We start from the raw sequence: 21,681 nt of genomic DNA on the forward strand, positions 1-21,681 counted from the left end.
ATTGAATCCTAATTCGTACATCCAAAATTCCTTCCTCCTTTCCTAATCTACTTCACATTAGTCCTTATTAAAAACCTAAATTCTTACTAACTTTTATCTGTAGAAACAGAAAAAGCAAATTCTCACTTTTCCTAACCAAATTCTCATGGAGCATAAACTCTGAAGTGAGAGAGCCTGAGTTTAAATCCTGACTCTGCCAAGTTATCAGCTATGCCTTGGGCAAGTTACTCTATGAAATAATTAGTAATATGATTCATAGCTGATAGCCACGGCCTCGAAGGCTGAGAGTTCCCTGCATCACTGTGACTTTGTTCAGGGAGTGGACTTGTACCTTCTCATCAGTCTTCCAGCCAACAAGAGCTCTCCTCTGTTGTTTCTTGGGCTCAATGTTGTTCTTCTTACCCTTGAAATACTTCTCATTCCTGGTTCAGGAGCACCAACCTCTTTATTCATTCTCCGGTTAGGCAGCGTGATCCTGATCTGTTGCGAAGAGGGATTCCAGTGAGGCTTGATGTATGACTTTAATAGTGGATACATATGTATACCACTAGGAAAAAAGACGCTGTTGAATTTATAAACTCTGTGAATTGGACTTGTTTTAGGTGATTATATTCATAAATCCCAAACTGAGCTTGCAATTTCCTAGATTAGTCATCTGACAAAATTAATTATTGAACCTTAAACAGCTATACTTCAGCCATTCACTGTTACATTTACTACATACATTCAGACATCTTGGTGTGAGAGCCAGGAGTCCTGAGAAACTAACTTTATATCAACAAGGGAAAAGTTTTGATTTTTCAGTCTTTATATTTCTATACTCTTGACTTCAAGCAAGCCTTTTCTCCTAATCCGCCCCCGCCCCCTCCCCGTGCCTGTCCTCCTCCTCCTCCTCCTCCTCCTCTCTTCTTCCTCTTCATCATCATCCTATCTTTATATGAAAGTAAATGGACTGGACTTATCTCTGTTTTAGAGCCATAAGAAAGTGGGAGCCTTATGGAGGGAGGCTGACCTCACCTGGAAGGACTTTTTACCAGAAGGGGAAGATGTACATAATTTTCTCTTGGAGCAGGTAAGTAAGAACAAGGCTTATGCCTTTCTGTTTAACAGTAGTTGGTCTGGTTCATAGAAAAAATGAAGGTAATTTCATTAGTAGTCCAGTTATTAAAATTAGACCAAAATAGGAATTATGGTCAAGATGTCATTTTAAGTCCATGCTTTAGGGCCACTCAACTATTCACTCATTAGATAATAGATAAAAAAATAAAATTTAAAGGACTTAGCCACACACAGAGAAAACAAGCTGCATATCTCCATGAACCAAAAAATGAAATTGACAAATAAAGCGGGGGTAATAGGGCTAAAGCTGCAAGTCTTCTGAGCTCTGGGTCTAAATGCCACTAGAGACACCTAGAAGTTATTTCGGTGAGGAAATGGGGACTAGCATGCCCCTTACAAGGTAGAAAATTGGAGAACAGACATACTTCATGAAGCCAGGTGGGAACTCCACGGATAGACAAACGATACTCTTGGAGCCAAAACCGTAGCTAGGCTGTCCACTTGGTAACTGGATCCAGAAATCCACAATAAGGCAAAAGGCCCATGGTCAATATAATGTAGTTCTAAATAAGGAATTGTGGAGCATCAGAAAGAGGCAGCCATAAAAATACTAGACAAGGAAGAGTGACCAAGAAAGGAAACAACTCTCTCTCAAAATGATCACAATCTGGGGCACCTGGGTGGCTCAGTCGGTTAGGCGTCCGACTTCGGCTCAGGTCGTGATCTTGCAGTCCGTGAGTTCGAGCCCCGCGTCGGGCTCTGTGCTGACAGCTCAGAGCCTGGAGCCTGTTTCAGATTCTGTGTCTCCCTCTCTCTGACCCTCCCCCATTCATGCTCTGTCTCCCTCTGTCTCAAACATAAATAAAGGTTAAAAAAAATTAAAAAAAAAAAAATGATCACAATCTGAAAATTAGTATATTGAGCTGGGTAAAGACACACTGTGTTAAGTTAATATGGACATTAGCTTCCTTTTGGTTATCGTCCAGATACACTGGGGAGTGCTTCTGCCAAAAGATAAGAGCCTAGATAAAACATAAGTTATCTTGCATTGCTGAGCTGATAGAAAGTGAAGGCATTTTCTAAGGAAAAAATGAGTGAGGAGAAAAGCCATAGATGAAACCGGAACTTAGCACTAAGCATACATGAGGGGCTTGTTTGTTTCAATGCCATTGTAAATGCTACCAGAGATGTTGGAAGAGGTTGAAATGGTCCTAGTTCAGTATTACCCTGGCTCCCAAAAGAAGCAAACAAAAATGCTTTTTGGAGAAAACATGCTCAACTTAGGTCTCTTCATTTTCTACTAATTAACATTATCTAAATATATAGTTAACACTTAAGAGTTCATTTTAGTCTGTGACAAAACAAGTAACCATGAATGAGAGTAACAGACAAGAAATGGTAGGTTTAGACCCCAAAGACATGAAATAATGGAATTCTTAATCAGAATATAACATAACACTGTATAAAAAAGAGGAATTCACAAAAATGTGCAAGCAACCAAACACTAGTCAAAATGACTGAGAAAATTTGGAAAGAAGAAGAAAAGAAACTAAGGTAGATTTCTAAGAGATACTGTGAGATTTAAAGGATAAAATGAAAAGGTCTAACTGTCTAATTGGAATCCCAGAAGGAAAAACAGAGGGAATGGAGAAGAGGCAATATTTGAAGAGATTGTGGCTGAGACTTTTTCCGAACTGATAAAACAGATGAATCTATACAGAAAGCACATGTATACCACAGAAGGTGATTACATTTCAGTGAAACTGCATAACATCAAAAACATAAGAAAGATTTTAAAGTAGCTAGAAAGAAGTACGTCACCTATAGAGAAACAGTAGAATTTGCAGTAGCAACAGTGAAAGCCCGAAATGGTGGAGTAATCGCAAAATGTTGAGAGAATATCAGTTTATTTAGAATAGTCTTTCCAGTGAAACTAACATTTAAGAATGATGGCAACAGTGGCACCTGGGTGGCTCAGTCAGTTAAGTATCCAATTTGATTTTGGCTCAGGTCACGATCTCACAGTTGTGAGATCAAGCCCTGTGTCAGGCTCTGTAGTGAGGACGGAGCCTGCTTGAGATTCTCTCTCATCTCTTCCTCCTTCCTCTCTTCTCCCCCAACTCACACATGCTCACTTTCACTCAAAAAAGAGATAAATAAATTAATAAAAAATAAGAATGAGGGCAACACATATTTAAAGACTTAACAACACATTTCTGAATAACTCATGACTCCGCAAAGAAATCATAAAAGGCAGTAAGAAATATTTGACTCATTGATAATGGAAAAACACAACATATCAGTATTTGTGGGATACCACAAAAGCAATACTTGGAATGAAACTGTTAGCACTGGACACCTGAATTTAGAAAAGAAATAAGGTCATAGGTCAGTGATCTCATTTTTGACCTTACGAAATTAAAAAAAGGAAGAGTAAATGAAACTGAAAAGAAATAGAAAAAGGAGGTAATAAAGATCAGAGTAGAAATCAGTGAAACAAAAAAACAATAGAGAACAGTGAGTGAATTCTAAAGCTGGTCCTCCGAGAAAAGAAAATTGTGAAATCTCTAGCCAGACTAATCAGTGAAAACAAAATTTAAAAAGAAGACATCAGTTACCAGTAGAATGAGAGAGGTGATGTTGTAATGCTTCTAAACATAATAATGGATACGAGGGATTTATGAATAATTTTTATGCCAATAAGTACGTCAACTTAATTGAAATGAACAAACTTCTTGGGAGGTACAAATCACTAGAGCTGACTTGAGAATAGATAACCTTGAGTATCTGATACACTGAAGTAGTTAAAAACATTGCCACAAAGAAAACTCCAGGCCCTGATGTTTTTACTGTTGAATTCTACCAAACATCTAAAGAAGAAATAATACCAGTTCTGCAAAGAATTCTTCCAGAAAACTGAAGAGGAGAGATTACTTGCCAATTCATGGCCTATGAGGCCAGCGTTACTCTAATAGCAAAACCAAAGACATTTCAAGAAAAAAAACTATAATCGGCCAATTATTCCTAATAAATGCAAAGAAAAGTTTTTCAACAAAATTTTCACACATTAAATCCAACACTATATTAAAAGATTAATCACAACCAAGTAGCACTTATCACAGGAATATAATGTAAGATTCCTAAGTCAGCGTATGGATGTACAGAGGATGAAGAAATAAGCAGCTCCAGAATTCCTCCCTCCACCGAAACAACCATTGAGCTGGCAAGATGTGTTAGAATCAACTATTTTGGAATTGTGGAGTTGAGTCAACTGTGCAGTACCAACACCAGAGGAATGCTTGATGAAAAAGGATCTTGTTGGGGCGCCTGGGTGGCGCAGTCGGTTAAGCGTCCGACTTCAGCCAGGTCACGATCTCGCGGTCCATGAGTTCGAGCCCCGCGTCAGGCTCTGGGCTGATGGCTCGGAGCCTGGAGCCTGTTTCCGATTCTGTGTCTCCCTCTCTCTCTGCCCCTCCCCCGTTCATGCTCTGTCTCTCTCTGTCCCAAAAATAAATAAAAAAAAAAAAAAAAAAAAAAAGGATCTTGCAAATTTCAGTAACTTGGGTATTTTGCATAGAAGCTATTAGCACCTAGACCTGTGGCAGGGGAGATGGTGGCACTCCCTTTCTGGTGCCAGGTTGAGAAATCAAGACCTTATCCTCAAAAGATTGGTGCCATGCCTTTAAAAAAACAATTTTTTTTTTTTATGTCTTTTCTTTTATTTTTGAGAAAGAGATAGAGTGCGAGTGGGGCGAGGGGCAGAGAGAGAAGGAGACATAGAATCTGAAGCAGGCTCTGGGCTCTGAGCTGTCAGCAGAGAGCCCGACGCAGGGCTCAAAACTCACGGGTGGTGAGATCATGACCTGAGCCCAAGTCGGACACCCAACCGACTGAGCCACCCAGGTGCCCCGGTGCTGTGCCTTTTAATCTGCTTGGCAATTTACTGAAGGTTTAGTGCAGGGCCTGCCCATTGTTTTAACTACTCAGGCCAAAGTGGTTTCCTGAATGGTGTCTGTCAAGGAATTCAGAGAAATGGAATGTGTTCGCGTGTGTGTGTGTGTGTGTGTGTGTGTGTGTGTGTGTGTGTGTAGACGCACGCACGCATGCAGTCCCACCCATCCCACCCCTCTCTTTTCTCTTTGGATCCAGACTTTCACTGAAATTTCTACCAGGTCACTGGCTGTCTGAGGAGATAACAGATCAGAGAGACTGTAATGACCACACACAAGAAGGAATGCAGTCTTTGTCTAAAATTCACTAAACAAACAGATGACTGCAACACTGACAGTCCCTCACAAAGGGAGAGAATCTGATATCCAGAGTTACACATTACAGTATTCCAGATGTTTAGTTGTCAACAAAAACAATTAGAAAGCATATAAAGAAACAGGAAAATGTGACTCATTCACAAGAAAAAAGAAACTGACAGAAAAAAGTATTCCTGAGGAAGCCCAAACGTTGGACATCCCAGATGAGGAATTTAAATTAACTGCTTTCTATATGCTCAAATTGCTGATGGAATCCATGGACAAAGAACTAAAGGAAATCAGGAGAATGATGTATGGTCAAATGGGGACTTTCAAGAAGGAGGTAGAAATTATAAAAATGAACCAAATAGAAATTCTGTAACTAAAAATTTGTAATGGCTAAAATGAAAAGAAAAATTCACTAGAGGGGTCCAACAATAGATTTGATGGGGCAGAAGAAAGAATCAGCAAACCTGAATATAGAGCAGTTGAAATTGCTCAGTCGGTCAGAAGTCACTGACTTGTCACTAAGTTGCTGCCATGGAAATCCATCTTTAATTTTTGAAATGAAATTTTTAGCATGGTTATATGAAATTATGAGTATCACCAAATTTTTAAAATAAAATCCCCATAGTTTATTTTCTTAAATAAACTTTATAATAATACATAGTGGAAAATTAATTCATTAAACACATAAAGGAGACTTTTAAAGAAGAAATTGCTCAGTCTGAGGAGCAGAAAGAAAAGGGAATCAAGAATAATGAACAGCACCTGGGGACCTATGGGACAGCATCAAACATAACAACATGAGCATTAGAGAGTCTCAGAAGGGAGAAGAGAGAGGAAGGGGCAGAAAAAATACTTGAAGATATAATAGCCAAAAACTTCACGATTTTGATCAAAGATCAGAGGTTACATATCCAGGAATTTCAGTGAACTCCAAACAAGATAATCTCAAATCTCCAAATGAGATTTACTCCGAGATATTTTACAGTAAAACTTTTGAAAGACAAAGACAAAAAAAAAAAAAAATCTTTACAGCAACGAGAAAGAAGTGACTTGTCATGTACAAAGAATCCTCAGTAAGAGCCAACAGCCAGTTTGTCATCAGAAACCATGGAAGTCAAGGAGCACCTGGGTGGCTCAGTTGGTTAAGGTCTAACTCTTGTTTTCGGCTCAGGTCATGTTCTCATGGTATGTGAGTTCAAGCCCTGTGTGGGGCTCTGTGCTTGGGATTCTGTGTCTCCCTCTCTCTCTGCCCCTCTCCCACTCATGCTTTCTCTGTCTATCAAAAATAAATAAATAAATATTTAAAAAATAAATAAACATTTAAAAATAAAATATTTTAGAAAATAAAATGCTAATAAATGGTAAAGACATAATAGGATGAAAAATTTTTTTGACAATTCAAGGTAGTTTTTTCTTTGTGTGTCTGGGGAAGGTATAGGAGGAATATATCAAAGTGTTCAAAGGTATTAGAGAAAAGCTTGTGCTAATAATCTTTAATATTTCAATCTGTGGCTTCTGCATAGTGAAGCTTCATAAAGTAAAGCATAGTTACATATCACATTGCCTTATACCCTTGAGAATCACCAATAATTTTGATTATTTTTTTAACTACCCATCTAAAAATTGAACAATTTTGACATTCTTTTTCGATATATAGTATATATGTACAATCATAATTTTATGTGCATGTATCAGAATGGCATAAAAAAATCATCAAATTTTCAAGTGAAGTATTATAATTATTTTAAGTTTTATTTCTTTATTTTGAGAGAGAGTATGAGCAGGGTATGGGGGACATAGGGAGAGAGTGAGTCCCAAGTAAGCTCTGTGCTGTCAGTGTGGAACCCGATGCAGGGCTCAAACTCACAAACCCTGAGATCATGACCTGAGACGAAATCAAGAGTCGGATGGATGATGTTTAACTGACTGAGCCACCCAGGCGCGCCCCATAAAATATTATTTTTTAAAAATTGAGGTGAAATTCCTATAACATCCAGTTAGCCATTTTATTTTTTTTTTCCAATTAACCATTTTAAATTGTATAATTCAGTGGCATTTACTGTATTCACAATGTTGTGTGACCACCACCTAAAATATTCTTACTGCAGAAGAATTGTCAAAAATTTAGTCATCTGAAGGTTGAGAATCCCAATCAGGCTCTGCGCAGAGCCCCGTGCCGGGCTCGACCTCACCAACTGTGAGATCATGACCTGAGCCGAAATCAAGAGTCGGACTTTTAACCAACTGAGCCACCCAGGCACCCTGAGAAGATTTTTTGTATAATAGCAGTTACATAATTGGAGTTTTTCTATGTGTTTTTTTTTAATGTTTATTTTTGAGAGAGAGAGAGAGAGTGCGCATGCAGGTGGGGGAGATACAGAGACAGAGAGAGAGAGACAGACAGAAGGACAGAATCCAAAGCAGGCTCTAGGCTCTGAGCTCTCAGCTCAGTGCGAGGCTGGAACTCACTGACTGCGAGATCATGACCTGAGCCAAAGTCGGACGTTTAACCAACTGATCCACCAAGGTGCCCCAATTAGAGATCTTTTTTTATTCTTTTTTTTTTTTTTTTTAATTTTTTTATTTTTCTATTAAATGAAGAGATAGCTCTTCCCATAACCCTTTGAGTTGTCTTTCTTTAGATGTGTCCTGTGGTCAGATGGTTTTCAATTCAGGATTAAATTACCTCCTGGAAAATTTGGTATGTCATGTCTGTGAATTTTTTTTGCCCATGTGTAAGTACAATGGGAGCAACTGAGATGCTTATACTTTGTACCACTGGCATCAGGATCATAAAAGAAGCTGAGATTGGCGTGTGAGCAGCACTGTGTTTTGCAGTGGAAACAGTGAGTGGTCCCTGCTGGGAAGGGGCTTTTCCTTTCAGGTTAGTGGGTGACCTACCACTGCCTACCAGACGTATGTTCCTGGAGCCCTGTTGGTGCCCAGTGCAGTGCACATGTTTAGTCATTGAGCCCTTGGAATTGACTGAGGTTGGTGGTGGTCTTCCCACCTCAGGATAGGTTCTCCTGGTAGAAGTGGCTGAGTTGGAATTGTACCTCCATCCCTCACCCCCAACCTCACCCCCATCTCTGACTCTAGAGTCCACATATCTGTGCTCCATCAAGCTGCTTCTTGTGGGGCCTAAGACTTACAGACGTGGTAGAGTGAGCCAGTGTTCTGGGAGAATTTGAAAGCATGTACACTTGTGTTTATGCTTTTCAGGGCCGTTGTCATGGATGTGAGACAATAGTCAAATAACTCTTCTCAGGTATTTAAGAACAAAGTGAGAGTAGCCTTGGGCTACCAGGATCTGAGGTCGGGAACAGTGAAGCCAATGCTCCTCACAGGGCTGAAGAGCTCTCTGCATGTGTGTAGGGTGCTTCCAGGGGCCCCAGATGCCTGCCCGCCGCATGCTGTTAACGGTGTGTGGATGGTCCTCTGAAGGCTGAGGCGAAGGCATTTCTGCACTGGGTTAGACTCACACAGGCCATGATGATGTGGTTCATTGAAGTAACTACATATTTACAGTCATTCTCCCTTTCAGAATATTCAGTCCTTTGAAATTGAATGATTTGTGTGGGAAAACGATCTTTCATGCAATACTGATAAAACCCTTTATTTTTTATCTTTTTTTTTTTTAATGTTTATTTATTTTTGAGAGAGAGAGAGAAAGAGACAGAGCTTGAGAGGGGAAGGGCCAGAGAGAGAGGGAGACACAGAATCTGAAGCAGGTTCCAGGCCCCGAGCTGTCAGCACAGAGCCCGATGCGGGGCTCGAACTCACAGGCTGCGAGATCATGACCTGAGCCGAAGTCGGACGCTTAACCAACTGAGCCACCCAGGCACCCCAAGCCCTTCATTTTCATTGTCCTCCCTACAATACACTGTGTTCAGGAATTTTACGATGTGGTCTCATTTCTCTTACTTGGATCACAATGGTGTTTGAAGGACATAACCAAAATTAGATTTTTGACAGTGGTTCTGTGGCAGTGCTGATACTAAACCATAGGCTACAGAAGGAATTAAGTTGTAATTTAACTAGTAATCCTGCCCTGCCTTAGAGCTATATCACTGCTGAGAGCAAGACTGAAGCTCAGAATGATTTGGAGGTGGTTGTAGCCACAGAGATAATTCTCGGGGTTTTGTTGATTTGTTGTTTTTAAAGAGAATCTGAGATAGACAGTATATTCAAGAAAGGTAGTGAACTATAAATAAAAATTGGCTTCCTACTGATCATTTCGATCCCGTGTAAAATAGAAGATATAGCCCATGACTTTGTTTTCCTCTCAGGGTGTTACTAATACTGACTTATATTAATACATATAACATTTTATGTTTCAGAAGTTGGACTTTATAGAGTCTGACAGTTCCTGTTCCTCTGAAGCACTTTCAAAAAAAGAACTCTCTGCTGAAGAGCTATATAAGCGACTCGAGAAACTCATTATTGAAGACAAAGCAAATGATGAACAGATCTTTGACTGGGTAGAGGTATAGAGATTATGTCATCTTCCCTGATATCTCTGCAAGAAAGATTTTTGTGGGATCCCTTTAATTCACATACAGGCTTATCTCACAGATAGTGAGGGTTCCTTCCGTTCCAGACTGAACACAATTAAACGAATAGTGCAATAAAGCGAGTCAAATGTATGTTTTGTTTTCCCAGTGCATGTAAAAGTGATGTTCACACAATACTGTAGTCTGCTAAGTGTGCAATAACATTATATCTTTTAAAAATGTATGTAATACCTTAAAAAGTACTTTATTGTTATACAAATGCTAACCATCATCTGAGCTTTCAGTGAGTCATAGTCGGTGAAGACAGGTCATTGTAACAAATACAATAATAATAAAAATGTTTGAAATACTGTGAGAGTTACCAAAATGTGACACAGAGACCCGAAGTGAGCGACTACTGTTGGAAAAATGGATGGCACCCTTAGAATTTCTTGATACAGGTTTGCCATCAACCTTCACTTTATAAAAAGTACAGTATCACTGAAGTACAGTAAAGCGAAGCGCAATGAACCAAGTATGCCTATACCTTCTCTTTCACTTCATAGGAGTATTTAACTTTAATGGAGTTCGGTTTTATGTTTTCATCTATGTGTATTTTAAACTATAAGACTTTTTTTATTCTTAACAAGATTTACAGCCTTTAGGAAGGCAAGTAAAACTATTCAAAACAGAAGCCATTTTTCTGGATCTCATTAGTTCAGGACATACCCTACATTTTACTATTCAAAATATAAATTTTTTTTCTAAATGTGCTTGCATTTTAAATAATATTTTGGATAAAATCAGTAAACAATATGTAATTATTATGAATTATGTTGGCTTTCATCTTCATATTAATGCTTCCTTCTGAAAATTTTGAACCTTACTTTGTGGACTCTATTGATCATGTCTCTTTTTAAATCTGGTACTGCATTCCTTTAGTAATTCTTGTTTATATAGGTATATTTTATTTGTACACATTTTCCATGGGATCATAAAATAATCCAAGTTGAAAGCAAGCCACGGAGGGCTAATGTCCCCTCCCTCTTGTATAAAACCTCTTTTGTAGTCCTTGTAAATGGGTTGGTTGTTTATCCTCTCTCAGACATTGAGAAAAAAATGAAGTTTCTGATAATTTGGGGGTTTTGTTTGTGTTTATAGATTTCTTCTTACTATTTTTAGATTTTTAAAAAATTTTTAATGTTTCTTTTTGAGAGAGAGAAAGAACATGAGTGGGGGAGGGACAGAGAGAAAGAGGGAGACAGAATCCAAAGCAGGTTCCAGGCTCTGAGCTGTTAGCACAGAGCCCAACTCAGGGCTCAGACACGAACTGCGAGATCGTCACCTGAGCCAAAGTTGGACACTTAAGCAACTGAGCAACCCAGGCGCCCCTAAATTATTTTTTTAAGTAATCTCTACTCCCAACACGGGGCTCAAATTAATGGCTCTGAGATCGAGAGTCACATGTTCTTCCAACTGAGCCAACCAGGCACCCCTAGTTTAAAGGGTTTTTTTAATCAGTTTTCCTCCATGTCCCTATAAGATAAATCTATTCTGTCACCCAGCTGGGAATCTTTTAATTAATTGTAATAGTTTATTGTGATATCCCTGTCTCTCTCTCTAGGTTCTTTCATCCTTTCTTGAAATCTTAATATCCACCCCTTCATCTGGTTACCCTTATCCAAACATAGCCTGGATTTTCAATATCCCTCTCACAAGTGACATGTGCAAATTGAGCACGATTGCCAGATGTGATCCAACATTCGGAGTTAGGCAGTGCTGTTGCCTTTTTTGTTTTGGACTCTTTGCTTTTGGCAGGCTCACCACACTGAACTCAGATTGCTCTTTCAGTCATACAGTACCCATTCTTTTATATTCTACAGTTGAGTCATCTCTCCCATCTGGAGCTTACCGCATTGGTTTTTGAACCAGAATGGAGCTTTTAAAATTTATTGCTGCTTATGTTCATCTTCTTAAATTAGATACAAGTTTTTGTCTGTCAGGACATTTTAGATTCTGACTTGTTCATAAAATTTCCTTGCCATCTTTTTCACTTTGTATCCCCCATGCATTCATTAGTATGCCAACTTTATCCTCATCCAAGTTAGGGGCAAAATGTGTGAGTGGGGTAGGGCCGGGGACAAAGTAGCATCCTTTTGGGGACAAGATCCCACCCCCAATCCCATGGGTGTCGTTAACCTGTTTATTATTTCACATCATTCTGCTGTCTATTTCACCTTTTCACCATGCCCATGAGGGGACAGTTATCATTAAATAATTTGTCAAATACCTTGCTGAAGTCCAGAGAATGTATGCTTATATCTTTCTGAGCTACCATATACTAACCAAATCAGAAAAGGATTGCAGGTTGGTTTAGATCTCTTGTTTTTCACGTACTTACTTATTTATTCCTCTTGGTGTAACCATCTCTTTCCTCTCTAAGACTTTTAACCCATTGTTGCAGAAGTTAGCATAGAATCGGCATCTGGCTTTCTGGTATGTTATTGACATGCCTTATTTTCAATTTTAGAAATCAAGTTAGTGTTTACATATTTAACATTATTCTCTCTCGCCATGCTTTTTCATAGATCACCCTCATTTCAGCCATTTGGTCTTTTATGTTTTCATGTATTGCAAAATGATACTATTTCCACCTCTTCATTTATGTTGGGCTTCCCTTTTTTATATCATTATTCTGCCTATTCTAGACCAACAAGTATTCTCCTTAAAGAGAAGACAAAGGGTAAATTTCACTGAATGTAAATTATACTAATAAAGACTTTCAAAAAGGAGGGAGCAAACAAAAATGCAATAGTAGCTGAGCTCACAATACATGAAAAGATTTGTCACTCTGTGTTTGGTACCAGTATTACGTAAATCTGATTTTCCTTAATCTAACCTGGTTAGCAAACCCATCTTTCTTCTTGTTCTTGCCCATTTTCGTTAACATCTTTGCTTAATCTGAAGTGTTTCTGACATTATTCTTCAGGTCTATTCTATTCTTGAATATTAGAATTACAATATTTAGCTTTATATGGTGGAAGACATATGCAATTTGTTTCTTTTTTTTTTTATTTTTTTTACATTTATTTATTTTTGAGAGAGAGAGAGAGAGAGCGAGCACAAGTGGGGGAGGGACAGAGAGAGGAGGAGACACAGAATCCGAAGCAGGCTCCGGGCTCTGGGCTGTCAGCACAGAGCCCATCATGGGGCTCGAACTCACAAACCCGTGAGATCATGACTTGAGCTGAAGTCAGATGCTTAACCGACGGAGCCACCCAGGTGCCCCGCAGTTTGTTTCTTTATAACAAAAGAAAGGCAAATGGTTTGGAAGTCGTATTTATTATCTAATTATATTTAGCTAATTTGTTAATTTTTTTCAGACTCTACTTGAAATCTGAGTATTTGGGAATTTCAAATGATACTCAGTACTTGAAATAGCTCTGTCAGCCTGTTTATATAAAGTACTGTTGAGCCAACAAGTAATGGTGTGTTTTTATTCTCTCACTTGTTCTTCAAAAATGATTGTTCAGACTTTGCAAAAGTAATGTCAGGGCCTAGACCAGTCTGGCTTCAGTCTGAATAAAGTTGTTGTTTTTTTTTAAGAGGTGTAAACCAGTAACCCACTATATAACACATAAATCATCAAATCTTTTATATGTGGCATTTGCCCCATCCTGTCCCTATCCTCAGCTGTTAGCAGTGGCACCACATGTTTCTGTTCTCTTGGAAAAGATTGATAATGAAACCTCTTCCTGTAACACAGCCTTCCACGTGCAGAGAGCGGCTGGTGTCCTGCAGAGCTGGCCATCGGACTCGTTAACCCCTCTCTGCTCTTACCAAGTGATATTCAAAGTTAGGCATTCGACAAAGAGAGACCTGCTGGTTAATCTGTGTCAGTTTTACAATTCACAAACATTTAACTGATCTCCCAATATCTTTGAAATTCTTCGCTTTATAATACAGAGGTTTATAATGACACCCTAATTTTTTTTCCTGGCCAGTCATTTTAAGTCTGACCCTTCCAGTGGAAAATAGTATGCTGTGCTATTAAAAGAAGCTGACACAAGCATTAATTCTTCACAGGCATAAGGAACATAAACTCTGGAAAATGTGTGAAATACCTGCCTAGAAAATGTCTCCTTTTGTTTGTTTTCCTTTTGGTACTCATATGGTTTATACAGTGTTTTATAGCAAGAAGATAGGATCTTTTTTTTTCTTTTTTAAGAAGATCTTAAGAGAAATAAACTAAAAACCAAATTTGAGGCCCATTTACTCAACTTATCTCTAAATACATTTTTTTCTGCCATCCTTAGAAAAGATGAACAGTTTTCTCACCACCTGAAGGATTCGAGACAATGCTTGAGTTTGATCTCTAGTTCACATTAAAATTAAGATCAAAAAGCAATGTTAGCACATCTAAAAATGATTACACTATTCAGAAAAGTCTTTAAAACACACTATGGTGTGGTGTAATGCTTTCAAATTTATACGTTCTGATAGAATTAATCTTAATAGGGATTATTTATTGAGGAAGAAAAATGTTTTTAAATGGTTGTAGTTCCAAATGTACATAGTACACAGCAGTATATAATTGAATCAGCAAAGTATAGGCAGCAGTGAGCTCCTTGAAAATTAAATGCTGCTACTGAGAACATTTTCGGACAGAACTGGTAGTAGCCCAAGTATTTTCCAATGAATCAGAAGATTAATTTTTACAAGAAGGTTGAATGCGACCCCATCTACCCCTAGTGCCAGATGAAGCCTGGTTTAGGGGGATGTATTTCTCTGATATGCAAGGGTACCTTTAACTGTTGCATTTACTTTTGATTTCAGGCTAATTTAGATGAAAGCCAGATGAGTTCACCTACATTCCTTAGAGCTTTAATGACAGCTGTTTGTAAAGCAGCTATTATAGGTAAGTAACATCTCTGAAGACAGCTCTTAACATCTAAATCCCCAGTATGTTAACTGTTGATGACATGGGTCTGAGTTTATATTGTCTTCAAAGTTTTCCCTGTGCATGAGTACCCTTTCTGTCTACAGTGGCAGGGGGATGCATAGCTGCTGTGCCTGTAGAGAGCCCAGATCTGAGCAGCTACCATATGCCTTGTATTCTTCAATTCAACAGAAATGGGTGCATGCTGCTTGGGCTGTTTCCTACTCTGTTGTATTTTTCTTTGCCTTTACCTTTCACCTCCAGTATGCAAAGCCTCCTCCGTCTTCCATTCAAGAGTTATAATGAATGGGTTGAATATTCTAACCTAATATCAACAAAGGACTAATTGCAACAGAAAAGCTTTTTTATATAAATACATATATGAGAAAAGAAAACACCAGTTGTTTCTTTTGCTTTATGTTGACCTTTATGTCTTATGATAAGACAGTGTCACTGAATGTTAATTACATAGGTAGTTAGGATTACGATTGGTAGAAACCCTACGTATTTCTAGCTGCATATCGTATTTAACAGTATTGAGTGAGATCATCTATCTAGCCTCAGATAGAAATTCACATTTCTTTCACTGCAGTGGGAAAAAAATCCATTAGCTCAAAATTTGTTCAGAATTTCAGGTCTGTCATCATTTTAGAAGATAGCTTCGGAATTATAATTTAAGATTTTCTGTCAGATGAATGTTTTTACAATGTTAGGTCTTTAATGAGGTAAATAACAAGCTAATAGAAAGTCTTTATAAAACATCTTAAGTCATTTCCAGTATCAGTGGAACAGTAAAACTTTGGTGTTTTAAAATCACTGTTGGAAAGTATAAAAGCTGCTTTTAAAAACACAGTTGTGTCCTAGTGCTAACTTAGGAAGGAAGGAAATAAAACCACCTGCTTCTTGGCACTGAGGACACTTTCCTCAGCCTCTTTTTATTGTGCCTTTTCCCTAAAAGGCCTAGATTGTATGTGTTGTTTTCCACTGTCACAGTTAGTCCTCACCCTCCTAGAAATAGTAAAATGGTTGTTTTACCCTTCTGAAAAGATTTGCACTGTCCCTTTGATCCCCTTTTTAATGTTTCTTTTGTAATTTGGAATGTCACAAAATCACTGTCCCTATTTCATTATGATTAAAGATAAAGAATTGGGTGCACTAGTTTTTAGGGAGTGCAGCACTCAAAATACATCCCCCCGCCATGTATTTTAATTATTTCAGAAAGAATGTCCCATTTGTAATTTCAGAATATCTTAGATTTCAAAATCTTTTCCTTGGACTCCTTTACTTCTACTTTCCTTGTAGTCACATGCCTTATCAACTCAGAAAATTCAAAATGGCTACGTGTTAACTCCTAAATGTAATGCTTAGTTCTTGTATTGCCTCTAGCCGACTGTTCTACCTTCCGAGTGGACACTGCTGTTATCAAGCAGAGAGTGCCGATCTTACTCAAGTACCTAGACTCAGATACGGAGAAGGAACTGCAAGCACTTTATGCACTACAAGCATCAATAGTAAAACTTGATCAACCTGCCAGTAAGCTTATGACCTCTTCTTACAATTCACCTAACCAGTGGGTTAGATTTATCCAGGGCAAGACTTCGGAGATGAACCGTGATTAATGGAAGAATCACTACTAACAAAAACTCACTTAACGAACAACTTTAATAAACCTGAATTTTGGGGTACTTGACTTTTATGAGAAAGTCGAAATAAGAAAACTAGTTTATATTAGAAATTGAATCCTTATTCTAGGGCAGGTCTGCTTAAGAATACTTTCTTCAGTGATGGAAATGTGTCTGTACTGAGCAGTATTCACTTAGGCACTTGGATCTGGCTGTTGTGACTAAGGAGCTTAATTTTAAATGTTATTTAATTTAAGTGTAAATAACCCCATGGTTAGTGGCTACCCCGTTAGACAAGGCAGGTCTAGAGCATCTCGGTGTTAGCATACATGCATTACAGTCTTTCACCTTCTTTGACACAGGTCTTAGTAATGAAAAAGGATGATATTTCTTCAGAATCCTCAGACACCCAACAAAGACATTAAGGTGTTCTGGACTAATTTTCACTTTAGGGTTATGATTCTTTGCTAACCAGACACGTGAGGTAACCTGAACCACCAAGTCTTAGTGATACTGGTAAAGTAACTGAAATATATTAAATCTTTTTTTTTTTTTTTTTTAAAGTTTATTTATTTTGAGAGAGAGAAAGAGAGCACAGGGAAAATGCAGAGAGAGAATCCCAGGCAGGTTCTACTCAATGCAGAACCCGATGTGGGGCTTGATGTCATGAACTGTGAGATCGTGACCTGAGCCAAAATCAAGAGTTGGATGCTTAACAGACTGAGCCACCCAGGAACACCTGAATTGTATTAAGTCTTGAAAATTAAGTTGACACTTGTGAAAGTATAGTAGTACAGGGCAGTTTTAGAGGTGACATTGAAGTAATTCTTTGGCACTTCCTAAGGTTGGGTTTGTTTTTGAGGCTTTCCTTCTTTCCTAGTGCTTATGACTCTCCCTGGGAGATGAAGGAAAAGATTGAAACAAATCATCCTCACACTGTAACTGAAGAGACATCATCTAAATCTGAATCAGAGAATTGACTTTGTGTTCTCTTTCTCAAGACCTTGAAGGGTCATTTAACATCATGGCTTCCTTTTTCTGTTCTTACAGGATGAGGACTTGTTAACTTTTCAAGAGGTGAAATTGATGCTGTATGCTCAACCAAATTAAAGTATCTCCCATAATTATCAGCTTTAATATCCCTGGAGAGATGCGTATTTCTAGATTCACCATTGTAGAATCCTGGCCACTTGTTTCTACTTCCCCATAGACCAACCAGAGTTAAGAGAATGAAAAGTAATTTCAGTATTAGCTTAATTAATAAAATTACAAAGATAAATCTAAAGAAAAATTTTAGCCTGACTCATTCCAAGCCTAATATTTATTATCAATTATTTATGCCATTGCCTCCCTCCAGTAATATAAATGGAGGCTGATTTTAAATGAATTTAAGAGCCCGTAATGAAGGAATTAAAAATAAAGAATATATAAATCTGCCAATTTTCTCTTCTCTTTTTTTTAATTTTTTTTAACGTGTATTCATTTTTGAGAAACAGAAAACAGAGTGTGAGCTGGGGAGGGGCAGAGAGAGAGGGAGACAGAATCCAAAACAGGCTCCAGGCTCTGAGCTGTCAGCACAGAGCCCAATGTGGGGCTCGAACTCACTGACCTTGAGATCATGACCTGAGCCACCGTCGGATGCTTAACTGACTGAGCCACCCAGGCGCCCCACCTTTCTCTTTTTTTCTGAACAATGATATAAGCTAAGTTTCCATTGTGGAAGCAAAACAGGATTACATTTGCCCAGATCGTCTAGGCATTGGAAACAATAGACTTGTTTCTCTGGATAAGATCCAGATGAGATAGTTTTTACCCATATTTTCCATACAAATTATTACTCTGTCAGTTTGAAAACAACATTAGAAGGGGAAAAGTGCCTTCTGCCTTTTCCTCCCCAAACTGTAAAAATTAATATATTTTTATTGTAAAATTTCAAACAGTGCAGAAATGTATAGAGAAGAGAGTAAAGTTACTTGTTACTCTTATATTTAATTTTTTTTTTAAGATTTTATTTTTTTTTTTTTTTTTTTTTTAACATTTATTTATTTTTGAGACAAAGAGAGACAGAGCATGAACGGGGGAGGGGCAGAAAGAGAGGGAGACACAGAATCAGAAGCAAGCTCCAGGCTCTGGGCCATCAGCCCAGAGCCTGACGCGGGGCTCGAACTCACGGACCGCGAGATCGTGACCTGAGCTGAAGTTGGACGCTCAACCGACTGAGCCACCCAGGCGCCCCAAGATTTTATTTTTAAGTAATCTCTATGCCCAATTTGGGGCTCGAACTTACATCCCTGAGATGAGGAGTTGCATGCTGTACTGACTGAGCCAGCCGGGTGCCCTTGTATTTAATTTTTATAGTATATAGTTTGAGAACTATGTAATATCAAACACCTCAGCATTATCAGAAAATAGTTCTAATTGAACAAAATAATAACAGTAAAAATAATTTAGATTGCTTAAATCTTTTTTCCTGTTCTTTAAACAAGTTGTTTTGCTATTACACTATCAGGAGGGAGTATGATGAATTGTCATTGGGTGCTAGGGGTATTAATGTGCATTCATTCATTCATTCATTCATCCCTCGGAAATACAGTAATTTACTTCACAACTATAGCGCCTCCAACACTGATGGTATATTCTTACTTCCTTGCAGATTTGCTACGGATGTTTTTTGATTGCCTATATGATGAGGAGGTGATCTCCGAGGATGCCTTCTACAAGTGGGAAAGCAGCAAGGACCCTGCAGAGCAGAATGGGAAGGGTGTAGCTCTGAAATCTGTCACTGCGTTCTTCACGTGGCTGCGGGAAGCAGAAGAGGAGTCTGAGGATAACTAAAGCTTCAAATACACAAAACGAAACAAAAGAAACAATTTAAGTATTTTTTTAAAAAGTTTCACGTCTTCGCCAATCACAGTGCAGCAAGGCCAATTCTCGCAGAAATCCCCACGTGTGCACGAGTGGGAGAGGGGAAAGAGAAAAAAGGTGATCATGGAGGAAAAAGGTACTGGAAAAAAGTAAACTTCAAACCTGAGGGCGGGAGCACTAAAACCAAAATACATGTATTATTTATAGAAAATATTTTCTGTTTTAATCTTTTCTTTTTAAACAAGGACTCATACTTTAAAAAAACACATCTGTTTAGCAAAAAAAAAAAAAAAGTTGAGAACTTTTAATTTATTTTAAGGACTGCAAATGCCAGTGTAATTTTTTAATTTGCAGTTTCTGTAAACAACTTGTATAATAGAAAAGCAGAGAAGTAAATTTCCCTCCCCTTCAAATGCACCTCACGTTTGTTTTAAAGCATAGTAGTTAGTCCAGATTTAAGAAGGTTTGGGGTGAACAAGGTAAGAAAGATTTTTTTTTTTTTTTTTTTTTTTTGGCATCAAATCTTTCTGCCTGCCTCTCAGCTTGCTTCAGAAAATTTTAAAAAAATCACCATAGTTATCAAAACATACATAACCTTGGAACAGAAGGAAATGCTGTGGACCAGAGAACTCCAAGAATTGTTTAAAAAATTTAAAAAAAAGTGCTACCCTGGGAAAAGTACTCTTAATACTTTTGAAATCTTTAGAGCAACTTTAAGGCTTGTAAATACATAGAACAAATATTTAAAAAAACAAAAAGAAATTGACTCAATACTATTTCTTTTCACTTTCAAAATATAAAGAACAAAATAAAGACAAACATTGCAAGTTTAAAAGAAAGTAAAGTGACTTCTCCTTTTGACAGCTGCTGCATGTGTGCCCATCTCTGGGAGGTGCTATTTGTCGTCTAATCCAAATCACTCCTGAGGTTGTATGTGTGGATGCGTGCGTGCGTGTGTGTGTGTATGTGTATCTACAGTGGGAAAAGGCAAGCTACTTTGTGGGTAAGGAGGGAACTTGTTCTTGGGCGGGAGAGCCCCTCTGGGAGTCCAGAGGAAGCTTCTTTGCAACATCAGCTAGAAATGCATTCAGGGTGGGAGCAAAGCGAGTCGAAGTAAGTGTTCCGCCGCTGTGTGTATTAGGAGCAGAGAAACTTAATTCACTTCGAAACTACCACTAATTTTAAATCATCAATTACCTCTGATGCTTAAGAAACCCAAAGATGTCTTCTAAAGAATGAAAGAAACCAAAGCTAAATTATGCTTTTTTAAAGTGGGCATGGGATTTCACACCAAGCCAGTACCATGTGTGAAAATCACATTATTCCCAACTTCAGCTTCATTCAAGCCATTCTGGTGAGTATAAAACCAACTGTTTCTCCTACAGATACTGGAGCACTGTGTTTTTTTGTTTGCTTTTTCTTCTTTTATGAAGTTACAGTCTGTACAGATGGTTTTCCATTTCAATTATTTGTAGGCCATCACCCTACAAAATGTATTTATGAAGAAAGCCAGGGCTGCTCCCAAATAAACAGTCTTTGTATTTTGTATCTGAATAACCAAAGAGTTCTTCTGGCTTCCATCTCCGAAGAAATATCCACATTAAGAGACTTGGCAAGACTTGAGAAGCACAAAAACAAAATTTTCCATAGCAATAAAATGTTTTTCTTCAGAGTGTAGTTGAACACAATACAGGATCCTGCTACATGAGCCCACAGGCCCTGTCCCATAGTGGTGGAAAGCTATTCTAGAAAAACTAAGTCCTGGAAATCTTGTGACAAACATGTGACAGCATCTGTCATTTAAAAAATGGGGCCTGAAAAGTTGTTTCAGAGTCTGGCTGTGGGTTCTGCCTGGGATCTCTCAGCTGGAAGAAGTAACCTGATTCTATGATACACTGAATTTTAACAGCTGCCAGAATGAAAATGCAGAGGATTCTGATCCAGGAGTCCCCTGAGAGATGTAGGTTTTTAGGTGTTGGCAGCACTCACAAGGGGATGCAGGGGGTAGTTTGGAGTAAGCAGGGTGGTGGCCGCCTCTTGGAAATCAGTGACTGATATTTGCAGGGCTCTGGCCTTCAGGTCATAGTGAGGGCCTATTCATCAATATTTTTATTTATTTATTTATTTATTTTTTAATTATTTTAGAGAGCGTATTTGTGCAAGTGGGGGAGAGGGGTGGGGAGAGAGAGACAGAGAGAGAGAGAGAGAGAGAGAGAGAGAGAGAGAGAGAGAATCTCAAGCATGCTGAGTGTGGAGCCCTATGTGGGGCTCGATCCCACAACCCTGAGATCCTGACCTGAGCTCAAATTGAGTCAGACGCTCAACTGACTCAGCCCCCAGGGGCTTCCTCCCTTTTTAAATCTATTTGTATTTTTTAATTTTTTATCATCGGTATTTTAGATGTGGACAAGTTTCAGGAATGGAGGAAAGATAATACTATTTTTGAA

At 38.4% G+C, this 21,681-nt stretch overlaps 1 protein-coding gene across 37 annotated transcripts in view; it reads left to right on the forward strand.

Moving 5' to 3' along the window:
• EIF4G3 (eukaryotic translation initiation factor 4 gamma 3) overlaps positions 1–19,992 on the forward strand; it is a 320,627-nt gene extending 300,635 nt beyond the window's left edge. For all 37 annotated transcript variants that reach the window (XM_058718791.1, XM_058718790.1, XM_058718783.1 and 34 more), the window contains 5 exons: positions 974–1,072; positions 9,656–9,802; positions 14,645–14,726; positions 16,134–16,280; positions 19,023–19,992. In XM_058718791.1, the coding sequence (XP_058574774.1) occupies positions 974–1,072; positions 9,656–9,802; positions 14,645–14,726; positions 16,134–16,280; positions 19,023–19,204 (657 nt within the window). In that variant the 3' untranslated portion in view covers positions 19,205–19,992. The remainder of the gene's footprint in view (positions 1–973; positions 1,073–9,655; positions 9,803–14,644; positions 14,727–16,133; positions 16,281–19,022) is intronic.
• The last annotated feature ends 1,689 nt before the right edge of the window (positions 19,993–21,681 follow it).

Source organism: Neofelis nebulosa, chromosome 2 (assembly GCF_028018385.1).
Source record: "Neofelis nebulosa isolate mNeoNeb1 chromosome 2, mNeoNeb1.pri, whole genome shotgun sequence".
NCBI classification, from domain to species: domain Eukaryota; kingdom Metazoa; phylum Chordata; class Mammalia; order Carnivora; family Felidae; genus Neofelis; species Neofelis nebulosa.